Raw genomic sequence first — 21,938 nt, 5'->3', positions numbered from 1 at the left:
AAAGAACAAAAAATCCTTTGGCCTGTGGTGGTAGAGAGTTATGTTTGGCTGTTGGCTGTCCGGTCTCTTACCAGAATAAGCAAACAGTAGGAAGAGAAGTCCTGATGAGCTGGAATGGTGGAGAACACTGAAAGGACGAGGCAGCTGAAGACCAGGATAAACCTAAAGATAGGCAGAAGAACAAAAGGGAGAACGGTCAAAACCCACATCGGACACAGATCAAACAAAACATAATGAATGCTGTGATGTCTCAAACTCCAAAAGTTCATTTTCTCTGGTAGGACCTGGTGACCAACACGCTGCCGCTCACAGATACACACACCAAAGCCAACATGTCCATTGTAATTTCCTTTCCGACAAACTTCACCCCAACTGGTTCCTCCAAGTCAAACACTGATTTGCGAAAACACAGCGCCCAGACAGCGGGATTGCATAACTTATTTCCTCTCTGCAGCACGAGTGAACCGTAAGCCCGACCATTATTTCATTTCCTGAAATATCAAGTTATTCATACATGTTTGTGCAAGAAACAAGCAGCGAGACTGTGGCCACTGGAAACAAACAACATCCGACCATTTCCACACACTGACTGCTGCTCCCTCCGCCAAGAAAGAGCAGAGCCTTCACATCCTCGTAACCCTAACGTGCTTTTTTCCATCACGCAGATCGCCCAAAAACACATCATTGTCTGAAATATGAGCGTGAGGTCTGGAGTTACGGTGGCTCTTCATGCTAAACGGTGAGCGCAACATCTGTGTTTCATCAGCTCGCCTCTGCCGGAGAGAGACGGGGTCCACGCATTATGTTTGGTACATTTGTGTTATGGAAAGGTTTTGTTGAGCGTGCGTGACCTTTTTTTTTTTTAAGCCATTTCCTGCTTTGCGTCCATTCAGCTACTCAATCACAGTTTACATTCTTTCAGACGTTTGGGTCTTCAGCTGAGTGAAGTGTCTCAAATTCAGACTTAGTTAGCAAAATGATTGTGTATTAACACACGGCTCAATTCTGATTGGTCAATTTCAGAATCCAGCAGTCAGTTACTTTCTAATAATCAGAGCAAAACTTGTCTTCCTTTGCAGCTACAGACCCATTTTGTCCACTTTCGGGCAGTGGACTATTCACCAACTGCCGCATTGTACTTCTCTGCTCCGTGATGCTAGTGAGACTCTGTCCTCAGCGTTGGACCCTCAGCAATGTTCCTGTTGGATATATTGATTTGTTTTTGACTGATAAACACATTTTCACATTTATGTTGTTGGCAGTGGACAGTTGAATGACTTCAGGAGGAGGAGAGGCACAGGAGCAGAAACTCAATACTGTAAACACCAAATCTGATCATTTAATTAGAATCGTGTTTCTATCTGTCGCGTCTTTTATCATTCATCACGGTGGATCTGGATCTTTGAACTCCTTGTGGCTCACCCTTGTCACCTTCTTCTTCTACAACCCTGCTGGTCGATTAGTCGCAGGCAGCAAAACAACCTTTGTCGTCCATCTCCCCGTTACCATAGAGACTTCCTCTTCCTCCCCTCTCTTAACCAAAGCTTCAAACGACAGTTGGACTTGGTGTTTGCCTTTAATAACTTCTCACTGCTCATTTATCCCCTGACAGTCATTCAACCCTTGGCTCTGTCACCTGGCTGAAGGTGTGAATGACTCTCGGAGGATAAATAACAGTTTACTGCCCACTGTTGACTCTGAATTGAAGAGAATATCTGCATGAGTGGCTTTAACATCTTTGAAACATCTTCAAGGCTAAACACCAAACCCAGCTGCTGTGAACTGCTGCTCTCGCTGATAGAACACAATGATCTTAACCTTTACTGAATTGGAAGACAGGCAAGGATCATTTGTTTGACAGTAACACAAATATCCTTTAAAAGTCCTCTCAGGTGTATCTTATCATCTGAGAAGCTTTGTAGTAAATGTACTTGTCTGGATTAGATACTATAATATATGAAAAGATCAGACATCGAGGAAGAATAGTATTATATAATTAACAGCATGCACAATATTATGATATGTTCTCCTCCACAGCTGGATGGAAGCAAACTGGGACTCCTCACTTTATCGGCTCCTTGGTGCCAAATTCTACAAAATGAAAGATAATCATCCAGATTGAATGTCGGCTAACAGTTGTAACCGTCCTTTGAGGGGAGCCTGTGTGAAAATGGTGGGTGTGTGCACAAAGTCCCACAGCTTACGCAGGACTGTGCTGCAATGACCCCGGCTGAGGGCAAAATCAAGGTCAACATTTTCCACTGAATGGTTATGTCATTACTTCCACGCGGTGGCTGGACACGCCCACTCCCTCGGCTCTGTCACTGTGCTCACTGCACCGAAAGCATACAGTATCAAAAGTTGGGTGTTTGCACTGTTGCCATTTGCAAAGACGTGAATTATGTGATTTTGATTGGAGGAAAACACACTGACAAGCATTGTAGTGCTGTCAGCTGACAGCCAGCTTCTTGTCACCGGTACACCTACGCCTCTCGAACTTACAAGGTTGTCAGACTGAAAATTACAGAGTGCCAATCAATTCCCTTCATCCATAGCTAAAACTCACTTTGCCATTTTGAATATACTCACTTTAAAAGGTTGTAGAAAAAAGCTGGAAAGTGCACTGATGGCATCATTAAGTACTCAACAAACTTCACTAATGAATCCCGCACAGTAGTGTTCTCAGCTAGCCTTGTACCTGTGTGTCGTGCCCTGGGCTGATGTGTGTCAGTGTTGATCTGGAGTGTGGCGGCCTGCACTCTGGCAGCAGAGTGATCCCTCTTAACCTTCTAAATGGCGGCGGCACAAAATGAAGCCGGCTCACGCTTCATTTTGCCGATAGACATGCCGATAGACAGGAACACACAACACAAAGACATCTGTCCTTCCACCCACTCACCCACTCACCCCCTCTAGAATGCACCCACGTCACCCAAACCCACACAACAGAAAGAGTAACAGTGCTGCTGAAGTGCTAAGTGCTGTTCTCATCTGCATAATTTAATTGATTTGTTTGTCAAATGAGCTGCACGGCTAAAAAAGAGAGATGACTACACGTTGCATTGCTTGTGTATGATTTTGATACACATCTAACAGTGGATATGTGCCTTTGGTGATGGTTGTAGCATCTAGAAGCATCAACTCCCAGTCGGGGTCAGTTGAGTCAAAGTCTCGAGTCCACACCGCTGCACTAAATTGTGGAATACATGGACCCAGAGTTCCCAAATTCATTAAAACCCCATGTCAGATGGGTTCTGCTCAGCTCTTAAATGGAACTGTGGAAGGCAACAGACAAACTCCGCTCTAATTATCAACAAATGATCATATTTCTTCTTTCATATGACACTGTATGTCCTTTGATGCTGTCCATGGTCCTGAAACCAAATTCTGCTTCTGCCGTCAATTGAACCACTGGGTCACCGATTCATCAAGAAGATCGACTTTTACTTTATACCGGTGCGGACATTGACTTGAATCTAACGATCTCATCCCACGTCATAAACATCGACTTTGTTTCTTTGCTCTGCCTCTGAAATCAAGCTGATCCAGCGAGCCGGGGGGTGGGGGGGTGGTTTTGCACATTAATGTCAGCTCTGTTGTGTGCTTTGCAACTTTACGAGGAGACGAGGATACAAAGTGAAAGCTGAAACCTTATAAAAGGCCGGTTTGGGTCCATAACACCTGTCTTATTACTGCCTCTTTGTTTGTTAATGTTTATCTGTTTCTTAGCAGAATGTCTCAAAAAGTTCACTCTTCGTACACCAGGCACACCGATGGATCCGGATCTGGTGGATGAATGGTTTGCTCGAACAGTTTTTGGTGTTGTTAAACCTGAACAAAAATGCTCAGGGCAGCACACGCATTTCAGAATCCTCATATTTAATATGCATACTTTTCAGTTCATTTGTGTTTATTTTTTTACAATTACATGAGGCATTTGCCACTTTGCTTTGTGATTGAGAATCATTCTGTGGTTTTGAATCTTTCAAATGCCTCTAAATGCAAGCGGTTGAGCCAAAAACAAGCCGTTTTTTTTTGGAAACTGATAATTAGGAAATAAAACTTCTTCAACTTGATTGACAGTGAATGAAAGCTTTGTCATATTAATTATAAATCAGTGTGTTCTTTAGGCACATGTCACACATAGAAAAGAGAAATTCAAGAAAGTCTCATATCGTGTTTTGAGATGCATTGAGATTCTAAATAAAATATTAAAGCACCCCTGTGTCAGCATTCTCTTGGCTTCACTTTTGTCTGAGTCCTAACTCGTCTGAATTAGAGGACAGAGCCCGGGACTTAACCAAGATTGAAACCAATAGAATCCGTGACTGAATGGATGCAGTTAACAATGACACACACAACGGCCTTCAGAGAAGACGCAGTGCTGCTTTAAGTGTGTACTTTGTTGGTTTTGAGTCATCTTCAGTTCGTTTTTCAGCTGAACACTTGAAAGAAGTCTGAAAGTGAATTGGAATGGGAAATAATGGTGTCCAAAACATCTATTATGAGAAAACTACAGGGTAATTAGTAAAACAAATGTTGATATTTGTTATGAAGTTGTTTTGGTTTCTAAAAGTCTTATTTTTCTACTGAAGTTCGATTTTTTTTTTTCAACATGTTTCCCAAAACAAATCATCCTCCACCCACACATGGAGCCTGGATTCTCCCCCAGTCCCCTACTAACCTCATACATTTAGTTTGTTTACACACACAGTGCGATCTTTATCTGTACTGCGATCAAAGCAAAAGCACACAATCGCTGCATACACATGAATGTAGGGGGGGGGGGGGGGGGTGGCTTACTCTTTATTCTAACACTTATAACATGGTGTTTACATGACGTTTAGAGGAATTGCTTTATTGCCTTATACTGTAGTATAATCCAAGTTTGAACATTGATGTTGTATGGACTCACCGGACCAACTGACTTCTGGTCTTTTTGGGACTTTTTCCAAGGGTTAAGTTGGGAACCATTGCTGCGGGGGCCTGTGAAGCCTTTGTAAGATATTTGATTTAAAGTTATAAAAGGAATTACAAAGAACTTGACTTCCGTGGACTCCATCAGGATTCAGACATGTTCAATCTTGAAACCAAACAGACGGAGACTCCATCTATTCTTTTTGCAGGTGTTAGTGAGCTAACATTTTTAGGTTTACATTTTTATGCTTGCTTCTAAAAGTCTTACTTACAAATTTTTGGTTTCCCCACTTGGTTTCTCACACACACACACACTGTAAATCTATAAGCAGCCAAGACAGCGTGTGTACATGTTGTTACGAGCTATCAGCCACAGTGGCATTAAACGCCACAGTAGTGACACTGAGCCAGAGAAGTGTGTATGAACACCATAAACCACAGAGGACACAACAAGAGAGACAAAAGAAGATGAAGAAGAGCGATTTCCATGATGCACCTGGGCTCTTACACAGGCCGTAGCTGAGATGCACTGTGTGTTTTGTCAAGCGGTAGCAGGGGAACACGTTCACGTCTCTTCTTCCCCATTACAATGATGTTATGCCTGTCAGAGTCCAGCAAGCACTAAAGGAGACGGAGCAGAACGATTACACAAGAGTAAGTAAAGATGAAGAAAAGGGAGCAGGAGCATGAGGAGAGTTTTCTTGATGTCTGACGACCGTTATAGTGAAGCGTCAGAGAGGAGCTTGGCCCTGTGGCTGCGCTCAGTCTCTCACCCTTATGTTGAATTTGTCCCTATAGTCCTGTAAAGACAACAACACTGTGTGCTCACACAACAGTAATACCCTGTATACACTGGAATTCAACAATGTTATTGTCGCTATATGTTGATTTAATTAATCTTTTTAAACTGATTTGTTTTTATTGAACAACCGGCAGAGGAAAGGTTTCAAAAACTGGACTTGAATAATTAAAACTAAACTCCAAACATGTGATTCTTCTCAGTTATGGATCCCTGACAGTGGCTTGTTTCAGAAATGTTCTGGAATGAGTGTCAAGTGTCAGGTGTGTGTGTGTGTTCTACACATTAGAGAGAAATGTTTGCTTTCCCCTTCAAGCTAAACTAAAGATAAGCATTTATTAATTACTTTGGTTTACTCGGGACATTATTGTATATGTGCAGTAAGCGTACATAACAAATACTGCAGCAACATGATCAATCTTTGTCTAATCGAATGGGCCGGTGACGTATTTTCAATTTCAAAATGAAAAAGCGTTTCCATTTTTGAGGATAAGCTGCTGGGCTGTTTATATCTGGATTATGAACTGGGCCTTTAGAATGAGATGACACATTACAGGTTCAGCACAGATCAGTATGTTCAGATTATCTCTCTGCTCTCTGCGTCGGTTGCTTTCTGAGTCCGGGTGCGGTCGTCGTTCTTCCTTTTTCCTTTTTCAACTGTAGATGCACTATGAGAGTTAGAACAGCAGAATCATTTGCCTAACTTTCTACAAGCTGCTTCGTTGAGTGCTGTGTTGTATAAGTGGTTATTCTTTTGTGCTTCGCTCTCTTCTCACTGTGAGGTAATTAGTGAAAAAAAAGCAGTCCGACTCGAGCATCCTCCTGGAACGAGGCTGCATAGAGATAGTTCATCAGCTGCGTTCAGATATGGCAGCTACAACACAATCGCAGACAAGAGGAGGCATAGAATAATCCACTGTGCTGTGAAATGATGCTCTATTACTAAGAGACCACCCACTGTACAGAGCTTTTTCAGATTAGTCCTTGATTTAAAGGCCGTAATGACAATTCAGAAACACTGCTACGGAAAACTCAAAGAGCTGAGATCCAGAAATGAGGCAAAGACAAAGACAACACAATAAAAGTTTTGATCTTCAGAATAACAAGTGTGCAAACTGGTAAAACAGACCCGTCCGCTTTAATACGACCTCGTGTTGAGGCACATAAAGAGATTAAAGCCGAACTGTAGGAGGAGATGTAATGGAAAGTAAAAGCGGAGTTAAACATCTTTGACTTAACGATGTGTCCTCCTGCTGTGTCTGCAGCTCAGCCGTGTGGTTAAGATGTCGTCTGCTATCTTTACTCTATGTTGGCACTGACGGTGACATCATGTGGAGCTGGGCCTGGGAGTTGTTTGCCTGAAAACTCAAATCAACTTTTTCACTTATGTGGGTTGACATTTTTTATTAATTTATGCTTCTCAAGAAACTGTGTTTACTTCTTAACATGAAATTGAGAATTTTAAATGATCAAACTCTTTTTTTAGAGCACTCAAGTGTGTCATAGAGGTTTTTCGCTGACAAAACATGAAACCAAGACTTTTGGTGGAGTTTTGGTTGCACAAGCTCTCAAGAAATAACTCTATGTGTTCATAAGATGCAGTACCTCTAAAAATTGTGGGGAGTAGTGAAAAGAAACTCAGAAAGATACACAGAGAACTTGATCAACCATGTCAGGAGCTGAAACCACTCCAAACATGCCTGCCAGACGTTTGACTGTTTCGTTTTGATGGCATTCCAGTTCCGACCAGGGTGGATTTATGTTTGGACCTCAGATTGTTCCCTGTGTTTAATCTTCCAGGTTGATTTAGAGAGATTATGTGAGCAACACATACACTCTCAAGGGAACTGTGTGTGCAAAGATGCATAGTTACAGCAGAGCATTGATCCCTGCAATATCCACTTCAGTCCGTACACGGCACTCCATAAACCTGAGATGTTCCTGTATTGGTACAAACACTTCTCAGAACTTTACAGCAAATCTATACGGATTCTTTGACATATCAATGATCCTGAGAAACCTTCAAACAATGAGAATAAATGAAAAAAGCAATATAAAAATGTATTTTGTGGCTTCCAGCCCAAAGCTCCATCCTTCCCCCCTGAGCCAGGCTTATTGATGGTCATTCAGTTTGTTCTGTGTTTCTGTCTGGCCTGATTACAGATGCTGGTCACTTGGCTGCTGGTTTCCACCTGTTCGTCATCTAAAATCAAGAGATCCCTCCATAGCTTTGTCTACTTCATCCTTTTTCTACCTCATCATGTCCTGTCAGCCTGTTTCGTCAGTTACTTCCAGCCTAGCGCTCTGTCAGCCTGTGTGTGTCTGTGTGTGTGTGTGTGTGTGTGTGTGTGTGTGTGTGTGTGTGTGTGTGTGTGTGTGTGTGTGTGTGTGTGTGTGTGTGTGTGTGTGTGTGTGTGTGTGTGTGTGTGTGTGTGTGGGTGTGTGTGGGTGTGTGTGTGTGTGTGTGTGTGTGTGTGTGCGAATTTTGGATGTATTTCGTAAAGCCTTGGACCAAACTTCTTGTTGTTCTGCATTTAGGTTCATCTTAGACTCTGATCTCACACACTTCTTTAATTTGAGTATTTCTCCCTCTCAGCGCCCATTATCCCTTTTATGGAAGCTTAGATGTCCAAAGCAATCATGGCCAGGGACTGATGTTTGTCATTTGCAGACATATTGATCCTGTTCCACAGTTGAAACTCTCCAAAGTAATCTTTGTCATACAGCCTCATCATCCCACTTTTCACAATCTTTCCATCGATCAGCCACCGTCTCCCTTCCTCCTGCGATGGGCCGACACTCAGACCTTCAGACTACGCCCTACTTCTAATTCTCATCTCCCTCCGGGCAAACAAGTATTAATGATGCCAGGTGAGGGGATAATGAGGCACCCAGACACAGAGTCACTGAGGTTGGGGAGTGGCAGGGACACACAGACTCTCATTGTCACGGAGTAACTGGAGACGAGCATGGAAGAGCAATGAAGCGCTGTCCTAGCCTAACCCCTCAGAGTTTAGAAAAGTAATACCTTTATGTCTTGCATAAAGGTATCACCTGTCCAGATGGTGTTAAGGCGACTGGCCAACGAGCACTAGGCCTACTCCACCCGCACTGTCCTGCTGAAAAATACCTCATATTAGGGATCGGACACTTTGAAAGGCAACACTGAAAAACAAAACAGGGGAACCTGGTCACACCCACTGTAAACAGGGCCGGGGGAGGGAGATAGGGAGGGAGGGAGGAAACCACAGAGAACAACACAGAGGGATTCAAACTCATGACCTCCTTGCAGTGAGGTCTGGGTTGAGTCAAAATATTGAAATATTGTCATTCAGAACAACAGCAAAAGAAAAGAAGCCTCCAAAAGGATCCAATGAGCAGATCTAGTCAGTGTCACAGTCAGGAGGAGTATTTAAGAAAAATTGAGAATGTGGCTTTGAATTCAGAGTTTATCTTGGAAGAACCCACAGCTCTCGGTCTCTTCCTCCTTATTCGTTCTCCCGAGGGTGGAAGACAGCGAAAGGAAAAGGAAACTGCTGTGCAGCCCAATTGGTTCCCTGTGATATCTGCTCAGGCAAACCCCCCTGTGACCTCAAAATAGAAAGAAGCCCCATTAATCAGCCATGCAGGAGTGTGCTGACATCCAGCATCCATCTCCATGCAGTCTAAATTTGGGCGATAACGAAGGAAAAGGGAGATGGCTGAGGACATTAAAGATGCTGCCAGCAGCCTGCAAGGAAGCTGCAGGCTTGAGTGATGACAGCTTTTCAATCAAAGGGATATCTTCATCTTCAATCTTCAGCCACTGCGCAGTGCTTATTTTGTCTGATGGGCGACTGAATGGTTCTGGCATTTAAATGAAACAGATTTTGATGACCAAAGTCAATCATGATGAATTTCATATTCAGTTCTAAACCATGACATCACTTACACCTGAATATATTCAGCAAGTTTGGGTCAGCATTCATATTACTGCATGTTTCCTTACAATATCTATTGAATATAGTCCTCGACAATATCCCATAATTTAAAAATAGTAATAATCCAAATGAATAATAAGTGTTTATGTTGTATGCAAAACAACAACAATTTCAGTAGAATGTTCAGGGGTACAAGCGTTAAGATACAGCACACCAATGAAACACGCTCTGAGGAATTTAAATGTGTGTATGTGCAAAGTTTGTGAGGGTGAAGAGAACAAACAGCTCTTAGGCAGCACCTGTAATTTATTCAGAATATCAGTGAATATCTAAAGAGCCGTGCTCAAGGTTAAACACGCTGCCGTCTCCAGAGGAGTCAGAGGCTTTCAGCAAGGCCAGAAATGCCCGAAAAGAAGCGAAGACGTGATGAGTGGAGGAGGAGAAGAGGAGAAGGAGAAGAGGGCAATTACTAAACAAGACAGGAGGAGAGAGAAAGAGCCACAGACTCAAGAAAGCACGATACATGTATTTATATATTTGATCATTTTATCATTATTACATGTATATAGTATATCACAAAAGTTCTAAAAATACTGTAATTAAATAAAGGAACAAACAAACAAAATAAGGTTTAAACTTGATTTAACCTTAAACTTATCTTCAAAAATCCACGAAGAAATACAACTATTTTTTCAGTCTTTATTTCACCAATCCGACTGCATCACCACCTGCACATGAATATGATCCATAGCTGTTAAAAATCACATTAAAGAGAAGCTGAAATGCTATTATATCCCTGTGTGGTGGTAGACTGAGAGTTTAATTATCGGAAATGTAATAAAACTGTGATAAATGTCGGCTTCAGCGCATGATAAATGACCTACAGGGGACGCTAAAGCCTTCACAAAGACTCCCAACGCTGCAGAGATACAGTAAGAATACACACAGGACGGAGGTGATGACCATGTGAGGAGGCCTTAATGATTCTCACAGTGCATATCTGATCTAACGAGGAAAAGATGGAGTGTCAGCAGACATCGTCAGCCGCACACACACACACACACACACATACGCACGCTTGCTTTATGTCAGACATATGAAAGATTGTCAATACTCTTTTATCAAAACATCAGCCTGTTAGCACACTGAGCACAGAACTCAACGTAAAATATGTTGTTACTATAACAAAGGACAAGTTAATCATTTAACTTAATAATTTATTTACCCTTAAATAGTTGAAGTTATATCAACCCTCCTCTGTAATTTCTTTAGAATACACAGTTGACGGGTTTCCTTATAGTTTCTACAATAAAGGACGTGATGCTGACTGAATTCTTGCAAATTCCTGCAAAGGGAGAACTGGAGTGTCACTAATTACAGTTCACATCTGTGCTCTCGTCTAAAAAAGCCTAAAGTTGGGTCACGTTTTGAAGGAATTGAGCAAAAATATTTCAAACAGTTGTGCCTACAAAAGAAAAACAACAAACAAAGCAACCAACAGATGAAAGTAAAAATACTGTCAGCATCTTGGCAAAGGGAACAGCAGGACAAATGCCAGAGCTGCTTTTGATATCAGTTCAGAATGATGTTGTATTGATGGGTCGTCACCCTCAGATGCTCCGGTTCGGCTCGTCTGGTCATTACAACCATGACCGAGCGCACGGTGACAAACTCCCTTTCTACATTCTAAAGCTCATTCAGGGCGTTTTCAGACCTTTGTCTTTGTTGTACTTTGATCCTAACCGCAATGTTGCACAAAGACAAATCCAACCCAACCAAAATAGATGGAGAGGTCATGTGAGATCGCTCTACAACTAAAACAGGACAACATTTACAACGCCAGGATAACTAAACAAACATAAGACGCAGAAAAACATCATTCAGATTGATTTATAGGATATGCAAACATATAGAAGTGCTGTTTAAAGGACACTTGGTCTTTAGATAGAATTTCCAACAACAACAACATTTTGAATATCAAAAACTCTATTCAATTCAGATCTAGAATTGCTCCTCAGGCGGGAACACACTGACCCCGGAGAGAACACAAGCAGCAGAGAATCTAATAAGGTGTCTATGTGGTACAACACGACAACCAGTCACTTAAAAGACTTTTTCCTATGTTGGGAGGTGCAAACATGTGCAGGCGGAGCAGGCATCGGACAGAATTAGGACGAAGGCACTCAGACGTACAATAGGAACAATCATAGTAGGAAAAAAGTGCTACAACCGCAGTTTACACACACCAAGCACAGAAACACAAACGACACACACACACACGCACACACACACACACACACACACACACACACTTTTCGCCTCAAATTTGTCTTTTTGTCAACGAAAGCAGCATCAGCTACTTTGTATTTTCTTCTACTATAACATAAACTGATTCACACATTGGCTCATCCAATATCACACACACACACACACACACACACACACACACACCGGCACACACACCGGCACACACACCGTAACACACGGAAACAGTAGTGTTGTGACTTACAGGCTGCTGGAAAGAAGAAATCAGCACATTTTCACTCACATCTTTTTGAAAACGTATTTCTCTCTATACTTAGCTGTGCGATGTGAGACAAGCTTTTCCTGCTTAAACCACAGAACCAGGGAAATGGCAGTGTTTCCTACATATTGCTGTTCTCTTATAACTGCATTTTGAGCCCTTGTCAACTGTACACAGGCCCTTATATTATGTCTCATAGTGAATTAATGAAATACTTTTGAATGAGCTTTAATATCAGCCTGGTGATTTTGCATTGGTGAGTTACGATATGATGAAGTGATGCAACCCCTGCTTCGACCATTTACTGAATCAAATGTAAATGTGGGCGTCAGAGCCACGGCGCTGAGGAAAATGCCTGAAAAGGTAAAAAGAAACAAAGAGCAGCGAGGCTTCACTGAGTTGCATAATGACAGAAACCTTGACACCGTCGGTAACCTTCAGTCAGTGCACAAAGGCGTACAGCAGCCATTGTAACGCATTAGAAAAAGAAGCTCACCTATTCTCTCTGCGATTTCTCACTTTGTCGCACGTTACGCCAAAGTCATTTCCGCCGTGTCGTTAATTCAAAAGGAGGAGCAGGATGAGAGCTGAGGGACGTGATTGATGAGACTCCTGATTCCTCCCCGACATCGCTCCATTGATCTCTGCGGCTCCGCTGACAGCGCACATTACCCAGAAAACACATGCACCTGATTGCAATGCCACCGCTCATGGGAAAACCATTTTCCTGCCTAGTCCTGTGGAAAAGCGCTACACTTCCTGTTCAGTCGCAGAGTGGTGAACAGCACATTCTTTGGCAGGCCCTCAAGTGTCTCTGTTAAATGGATTTGTTATGTGGGTACGACTCAGTCTGATGCGTGTGACTGAGAGAGCTGTTGGGTTCTTGTGGAAACAATAATTGAGGTACCAGATAATCACACTCACTGTTTTCTGGCAAAAAAACGGGTTCTGTTCAAGGTAATTTGAACTTCAGCAGCGGGTGACTTGATTTCTGTTTTATGTCTGAAACCCGCCGTGGTGTAACATCAAGACGCACACAGAGGGGCCTTGAAATATTTCGGGGTGTCAGGAAGTCAGAAAAATGGTATGGCGAAAGGTTAGGCAGTCAGACATTTTATTGTTTACGATTGTTTTTTAATAACCATGCACTTTTTTTCATATGAGGGCCATTCCAGGGTCAGGAAGATAAAACAATATGAGAGCCGGTTGGCTGTTTTTGTTACAGTAACAATAACAACCTCACAGTAAATTACAAATGGGCTAAAGCCACGGCAATGATGAGAGACAGCCAGAAAAAGCCAAATGGAAAGATGATATAAATCTAAGATGCTAAATCTATTCACTTAGAATGCTCAAGTTGGAAGCTCGGAGAAGTTTTCTGGTTAAAGGGTGTGGGGAGGATGAGGTATTTTCCATCCATTAGTGCCGTCGCATGAGACACGCACATCCTTCACTTTCCACATCTTCACCCAAATTAGCTAATCGGATCATAATGGAGCGCGATCTGGCTAAGGAGCTTTGTGTCACCGAGGAGACGTTATCTAGCAAAGCCCCGCTGCCTCTCCCTCACACACACACACACACACACACACACACACACAAACACACAGACACCCACACACACACACACACACACACACACAACCAACAGAAACCTAAACAGGCAGGATATAATAAACACAAGTGATGCAAGAACCTTAGAATGAGAGTGAGAGAGTACTTCAGAAGAAAAATCAAATCAACAACCTGTCCATTAAACACCGAAATTCATTTGAGATTTCTATACAACAGCAATGGAATTAAGAGCAGAGATGAGGACATGTAGGTCACAGATCGTTTATTATTGAGCGCCAGCTTCGACCTCGTCCTTGTTCTGCTTCTTCCTCTACATAAGGAACTTCATCTATTAGTACGACTCAGTAAGAAAAGGTCACTGAGCGCTTTAAAACACAGAAAACACTGCTGACCCATCACCATTATGAAGAAGGGAACAGCCTCAAACAGATTTATGAGGCTACTACATCCGTTCAATGCAGTGTTCACTTTCATCACGCGAGAAATGTCAGAATAGGCCCAGTTTGAGGAAATGCTGATTTTTAAAACGACGAGTCATCATGAAGGGTAAGAGTTCCAAGAACACTTTTGTAAAGGAGAAGTAGAATTTGATTCATTTTTTCTTTTCTCTGAGATATTTTCACTTTTGTCTCACTGTCACGTCATGATGTCATGATGTCATGATGTCATGATGTCATGATGTGTATTCTCATGTAGCTCTGAATCCAGATGACAGATTAATAACTACAGATCATTTTTGATCTTTTAAATGAATTCATTTAGATATCTGAACACTTTGAAGGTACAAGCTCTTTTACTGCAGTCTGGCTTGTTTGTATAAACACTACAATGCAAATGCCGCTACTTGATTTATTAAAAAACATTTTCCCCCTCTGCTATTTCATCTGCGAAATATTTGATATATTAACTTTTACTTTCATTTCATTTAATAACTGTGTGTGTTGTGTAGCTCTGCAAACAATGGCTCTGTATGTACGTCTGCTGCTTTTATTTGAATATACTGAATTTAAATGATGCTGACTCATTCCACACACTCATGGAAGCACCTGGGGAGTGATTACCACCACACCAACACAAACACATGCAGTGTTTCATAGTGTGTATCCCTAAAATGTAACAGCCAAGCACACACGCACACGCGCACACACACCCACACGCGCACACACACACACACACACACACACACACACACACACACACACACACACAAACACAGATTCTTTTATTTCCTGAATGCTAACTTGGTGAACAAACTGTTACATCACATATACGTCTCTACTCCAGTGCATCACCATCACCCACCATGAAACATCAACTCTCCTTCTTGAGACTGTATCCTCCCCTTTGTTTGTCCCAGGCTCTAATTATTACCTATGAAGCTGAACAAAGTTCTTTGTCTGGTAAAGCCACAAAGCAAAATGTGTGCAGAGTACTTTTTGATCAAATTAAATCAGATCAAAGAAAATAAAAAGCTGCAGAGGAGGACTTTGAGTCAGAAAGACTTTATTGTAGCTTGCGTTTGGGAAATGGCAGTTCAGCAAAGAGAGATTTCATTCAGTAATAGAGTGGGAACCAACAATGGCAGGGGGAGAAATGTGCCATGACCACGGCTACTCAGGTGAAAGCTTGGCGGTGCTACATATGAAATTGACATTCAGCGATACAGAATAGCACTCAGTTTGTTCTTTCATCCCACTGACAATGACATTCCCATTCCCATCGTCCTTGAATCAAGAATCTATCATCCATTCATCAACCAGTCCACTCTGCGACTCAAACAGCCCTCAAAGCAGATATTTAACAATAATATACAGTAATAAACGTGTTTGCATTCGTACAATACCAACAATACCATTTCTATTTCTTTTTCCATGTTCGGATCACCTCTTATGCAAATAGACGCCACAAAAGCCTCATACAGATCAAAACCCATCTTAGGTTCGTGTGTTCAAGGCTAAAAACAAGTACAGTTGGCTGGTAGCTTTCAGCAAACACGAGGCCAAACAGACTTTACAAAGAGACATCAATAATAATGGAGGGAAGAGAACAAACGTGTTTACCTGCAGTGCTTTGACAGATGGGAAAGGTCTCCGGCCGAGACGCTTAATGCAGCTATTAGAACTCAGATAGCATGTGTAGCTTGCTTTGTGATATCTGTGTGTATGTATGTGTGTGTGTGTGTGTGTGTGTGTGTGTCTGCGTGTGTGTGTGTGTGTGTCGGCATTGTTCCTCTGCTGCTTTTTAAAATGCTGAATCAACTGAAGAACTTGGATTCATCTGAAGACCATTTATTAAGCTTAATTATTCCCACTGACCGTGCCAGACTCAGGGTCTCTCTCTCTCTCTCTCTCTCTCTCTCTCTCTCTCTCTCTCTCTGTGTGAGAGTACTTAATGTGTGCATACGTGTTCCTATGCACCTCCGTGTGCAGTTGCACCTTTTAGCAAATCACGGCCTGTGCCAATTCATTACATACGAGGGTGATTTAATCTCCCGTGTACGCTGAGGTGTGTTATGGGAATGGGATTGCTGCGTGACGTCAGCTCACATATTCACAGTTTAGAAATGGATTTTGTAATCTTAGGGCAGAACAACAAGACAAACTCATCCCAAAAATAGAAAGGGATCCAACTGGGACACGGATCCTCACTGTGCGCAGTAATGCAGCACTTTTAGTAATAATGTAATACTTCATTTCATTGTGTGTGTTTATTGAAATCAAATCAAATTGAAGGAGTATCAAATGACAAGTGAAAGTGGAATTTATAAACTTTACCTTGTGGCCTCTAGGTAGTATTTTTACTGCATTTTTGCACACAAAATGTTTGCAAAAGTTTCAGACTGGACGCCCTTAAGTAAAGGCCAGATCCCCCACAGAGAGCACAATAGGAAAGCAGGCGGAAAAATGTTGTTGTTGTCACTTTATCTCTGCCACCCTTCGTTTATGCGGCAGGTGTTTTAGCACCTGTGGCCAAACAGCAGCGCTTTTGGCTCCGGCCTCCTCTGGCAGAGCAGCGGTGGCGCCCTGCTACTCCACACTGCAGTACCACAAGCCGGAGAGTTTGCATCTGGAAGCCATTGCCTCACAATCTCATTATCAAATTACCAGCCTGGATACACACAAGTGTTTGTCTGCAAGCAAGCTGCTCTCGTTAAACTGCAGAGTGAGAAGTTGCCAGCACTCCATTACTTCACCGTTGGACAGATATATTTGGGGATTTTTCGGTAAAGTTTCCCGGTTCGATCTGAGTCTGGGCTCGCTGATTTCCCTCAAAGGAAAAATCTACTTTCAAAGGATTTTTTTTCTTTCCTTTAAACTAAAGGTACAGATATATTTTACAGCCATGAGCAAGACTGTTGAGATAGAAGACAAGAGGATGTAAATGTCAGGGAAAATGAAATCTAACAGTTCTTTAATGGAACCAATTTTGTCTAGAGTGCAATTGAGTGAGAACATTTCAAGTCATTGTGCTTCCACTGGAGAAATTAACACTTTGTGAATAAGGATTAAGATTAGATCTCTTGTCTTCTTTCCAATAAAGAGGGACCTTCACATACACTCAGACTTACAGTATATAACGACTTTATTCTCTTCGCTTTGCACGTCAGCAATCATTTTCTGAGAGTAGACTGTAGTCGTGTGGGTATCTCATTTTTTTTTCCGACGAAACCCTTCATATGTCTGGCAGGGAATATAAAGCTCTCCATCTGTCAGACTCCACTTGATCACCTCCTGCTGAAGTGGCAGGAGCGCTGAGTCCCGCTAACCTCCTCTCATCTCCTTCGCTCGCAGCGCTGTTAGAAAGTGCAAGCTGTCAATCTCAGCCGAACCCCCCCTGGCTACATAATGGCCGAACCCTTCACTTGCTGCTGTCAAAACGCTGTTTGTTTATCGAACCAGCAATGTTCCCATTGAAGAATTGACAAACAGCTTGTTGCAGCGTGAGGCAGACTGCACATGGAGGCATCGTGGTTTATGGTAATGCCCTTACGAGGCAGTTTGGATGTCGCTGAGCGATGGTTCCTCTCCTGAGTGTGACATTATGGAATGATACAGTAAGTGTCAGCTCATGACTGCTGGACACAAACTTTGTGAAATGTTTTTGTCTCACAGAACTCAGAACAAAACTAATAATCAAAAAAGGAACAAACACAACCGCAGTTATGTATTTTTCCACAATAACAGAGGACTCTTATGCTGAAGTACCATAGCGATGTTCTTTCCATTATTCAGAACTCTTTCCATGGATATTAAAAAACCTTGAACACATTGCTACAATGTAATCCTACCCTTATAGACACCAGCATCCCTTAACTGTAAATAAACAATGAGGATAAAGAACAGAGCAATAAAGTCAGACAACACGTGCTTTGCTCTCACAGTTACTTTGTTAAATGAAGGTGTGTGTAAATCAACTGTGATGTCTAATCGGCTTACCAGTTTTTACTAATTTCCACTGAAAACACAGAATTTGGTGGCTGGAAAGTATAGTTTTAAATTAGACATGTTAAAAGTGGACATTGTGCTTTTTGTTATTTTGCCTTATTATTCAAAGACTAATACGGTAGGGAGCTGTTGGACGGTGTCAAAAAAGGAAAACTTGAGATTCACAACTATAGAAATAAAGTTTGGATTGTTAACAGGTTTTCACTTAGTGTGCACGGTGGTGTTACATTGTGGCAGAGGAAAGGATGATCAGTGTGTGTTTCTTTTCCACATGAAAGCACCGGAAAGGACTCAAACCCCAACAAGAAGGTTTTGTTTTAAAAAACTGGAATAAATAAAAAAAACAAACAAATAATGAGCTCTATTTGTGAAAAATATAAAATGAACATCAAACTGACAAACTCACTCCATAAAATACAAAAACTGTACAGTACTAATACAAAACACACATCAGAAAAACCACAGTGAAATGGTTTCCTTTATGATAGAGGATCTCTAAAGGAAGCTTGTGTAGTGTGGAAACCATTTGGCAAACACAAGTAGCCGAGGCTCTGGATGAGAGAACAGCACGGCCACATGACAGAGATGTCTGCACTGAACTGCCTCTGTAAGAACTCAACGTGAAGCATCAAAATGAACCCAAAACAAACAACGGAGACAAGAGGGCGAAATCCAGCGTCTAAATCCCTGAACAAACATGAGCCGTGGAAATGAATCGCTGTGAAAATCCGCCTCTAGTTAAAAGAGCGCAGAAAGACATCTGGTCCTGATTACACTGCTCGCTGACAGCAGGATGTCTCCTCTCCTCTTTTTGTCTCTTGTTCATCAGAGCTCCTCTCTGGCCCTTTCTCACTACACCCTCCACTTTTCTTAGCATCCTTCTGTCTCCGTCTCTGTCTCTGTCTCTGTCGGCTTTTTTTTTTTTTGGCTTCTGTCTCATTTTCTGTCTCAGTTTCTTCTGGCTTCTCTCCAGCCGTTCTGGTAAGGCAGCAGTAGCTTTAGCGTGGAGGTAATCAGAGTGGGGCTCCGGGGTAATTCTGCTGCTGGTGGACGATGGCTGCACTCTCACCTGAACTCAGTGATCCCAGCGTGAGGCCAGGCAAGGACAGAGACAGCAACAGTCAGACGTTCACCACATCACTCCGTTACTATTCATGGGCTTATTCTTGATGTTATCTACTGCCGCTGACACTGCATTATGACATGAATATCAGGTTTTGTCTGATTTGCTTTATTGCAGCCTCATAGAAAAGAGTAGTGATGATAGGAGTCAGATGATCAAAGAGTGTGTTTCATTTAGATTAAGAGAAGAGGTTTCTGCAGTAACTCGGCAGCAAAACAACAGGAAAACAACAGGAAACTTACAAAGTATTCCGAGGACAGAACTCCACCAGCTGTACATGTTGTTTCCAAACTTTAGAGCAACAATTAAGACAGGGGACATGTTTTAAAGCGTAATTATAAAATGACTTCTGTTCCGCTAAATTTAGTCCACGAGATGACAAAGAGCCATTTGGTCCACAGAGACGTTTCTAAACACAACATTCTATTTTGAATATTGAAAAAACAACAGGAGATTTCATTTTGTTTTCATTTTGTGTATCATAAAAAAACATCATTTTGTGAAGATAAAACAGACTTTGTCCACAAAATAATGTGCTTAAAAATGTAATTACCTTAGCACAAATGTAATTCTGTGGAGAGGAACTGTTCTTTTATTTCACAAAGATACTTATGTGAAGAAAATAATTTCATTCCTGAAATTCACATCATGAATTCTGTTAATTTCTTCACTAACAGAATGCTGTTGTTTTGGCAGAGGTATGTTCTCTCCCTGTGGCTTCTAACAGTTAAAAGTGAAAAGGGATCCTATTAAAACATGTAGAAGTATCTGTATTTATCAGTGCCCGAAAAACAAAAAGATGTCTCAACTATTGATGATATGCCCTTAGTAGCAGTGAAAGAAAAGAAGCGTTGTTGGCCTGTAGAGCACATAAAGCTACACACACAGACCCATAGGCCGGTGCTGCAGAGTGCCACCCACTGTGGCCTTTGAGAACAAACACATTCAATAATGCAAGAGCAGCTAAAATGCTCACTAACGGTAAACTGTGAGTTGCATTCTGAAAAGTGACACAAGGTTCCTGTGTGTAAGTGCCTCTGTGCCATGGAGAGAATGGGCTTTTAAGTGGGTAAGAGCTTTGAATCTTTAATGAAAGTCTTCGGTAGTTGTATGGGACAGAAGCTTCGGAAAGGAGAAGAATACAAGTGTTTATCTGCAAAAGTGCCTCGCAATAAAGAGACGGGCGTCAAAGCAAATCAACTTAATCAGCCAAAGTGCTTCCTGCTGTTAGACCAGTCCTGCTGCCATTCACTCAGTTTTGCTTTTTTTCTTTCTCTCATTTTACTATTTTAGTAATTCTCAATGATTCGGATGTATGTATATGTGTGCGTGTGTGTGTGTGTGTGTGTGAAGTGTCTTTGAGCATCTGGAAAAGTGCCGTGTCAGTACTTAAAATACTAATCCTGTACAATGCAAATCTCTGATGCATTTAAAACTCAACTAGAGAAAAAGTAAAAGTTTTAGCAGTAAAATGCACTCAAGTCTCTCAACGTGAAGTTCTCATTGTGAAAAATAGTTTTGAAGAACCTTTGTATTGCCAATTTTGATGAACTGGGAAATAGTGAATACTCTGTGATGAAATTGTAAAATATCTCATACATAGTCTTTGATCTCAAAATGCGGGTGATTTTCATGATTTTCCTCGGCACGACACCTCACATCAGGGAATTACCAAGATGTCCTGTGACATTCCTGCTTGGGGGCAAAGCAAAACTGTGACGTTTACAGCTTTGATGCTATATTTACACCACAAGTGACCTTATTCAGATTTTTACCCACATGTGACATAATATCACATATGCTTTGAGTTTTGATGTATTTTTATTTGATGTTTTCTTTAGAACGCACCCCAGCAGGGAGACCGACGGAAGCGGTGAAGATGCTTTGGAATGTGATTTGTAAATTTGAGCAAAATTACACAACGAAACATTGAGTTCATGCACCTGCAGGAAACACAGGCATTGGTATAATTCTTAAATCCCAACGCTAAATCACAAATAACAAAGCTTAAACTGTGTACCTACAGTCATAGCAACCAAAACAAGTACTTAGTTACTTTCCAGTCAGTCTATCATGGAATCAAACCTCTTACAGTTAAATGTTAGTCTGTATCAGCCCAAAATGAAAAAACCACAAAGCAGCCAGATGTGTAAAGGACACGAGGGCTGCGTGCTTGTTTTCTGACCGCTGGTCGGAAAAAAAAAGGTTCATTCCACTTTTTTCATTAGCTATGGTTTTCCTTATGTGTTTTCCAGGCCTCGCTGCCTTGTGTCATCGTACTCCGCTCACACATTTAAAGATGTGGCACTTTTGAATACAGGTGATCTTGACGTCTACGTTTTTATGGATACTGTTCTCAGTTAAATAGTAAAAATATATAAAATACAAAAAGCCCCCCCCCCCTTCACTCTGTACACTATGCTGCTCCAGACATCATGAACTCACCAGAACAGCCTGGTAAGCGCATGAGACGCAGGCCATAGCAGCTTTGGAAAACCAATCCCCTGACATTTTTCCATTCATAAAATTCCTGGAATTGAGATGAAGGAGGGAAAATACATCAGGCCGCCTGGTGTCTGTATTTTTTCATGTATCTATATATATGTTATATTACTGTGATTGGCAGAATGCGGGT

At 41.7% G+C, this 21,938-nt stretch overlaps 1 protein-coding gene across 2 annotated transcripts in view; it reads right to left on the bottom strand.

The window, feature by feature from the left end:
* The window catches only part of kcnq5b (potassium voltage-gated channel, KQT-like subfamily, member 5b), an 88,092-nt gene that overhangs the window by 22,743 nt on the left and 43,411 nt on the right, over positions 1–21,938 (bottom strand). For both annotated transcript variants that reach the window (XM_076145310.1, XM_076145311.1), the window contains exon 2: positions 72–162. In XM_076145310.1, the coding sequence (XP_076001425.1) occupies positions 72–162 (91 nt within the window). The remainder of the gene's footprint in view (positions 1–71; positions 163–21,938) is intronic.

Source organism: Genypterus blacodes, unplaced genomic scaffold (genome assembly GCF_046128005.1).
Source record: "Genypterus blacodes isolate CSIRO-AG114 ecotype Tasmania unplaced genomic scaffold, CSIRO-AGI_Gbla_v1 ptg000030l_1, whole genome shotgun sequence".
Classification (NCBI taxonomy): domain Eukaryota; kingdom Metazoa; phylum Chordata; class Actinopteri; order Ophidiiformes; family Ophidiidae; genus Genypterus; species Genypterus blacodes.
Note: the sequence above shows the minus strand (reverse complement) of the source record. Positions and strands in the feature narration are given on the sequence as shown.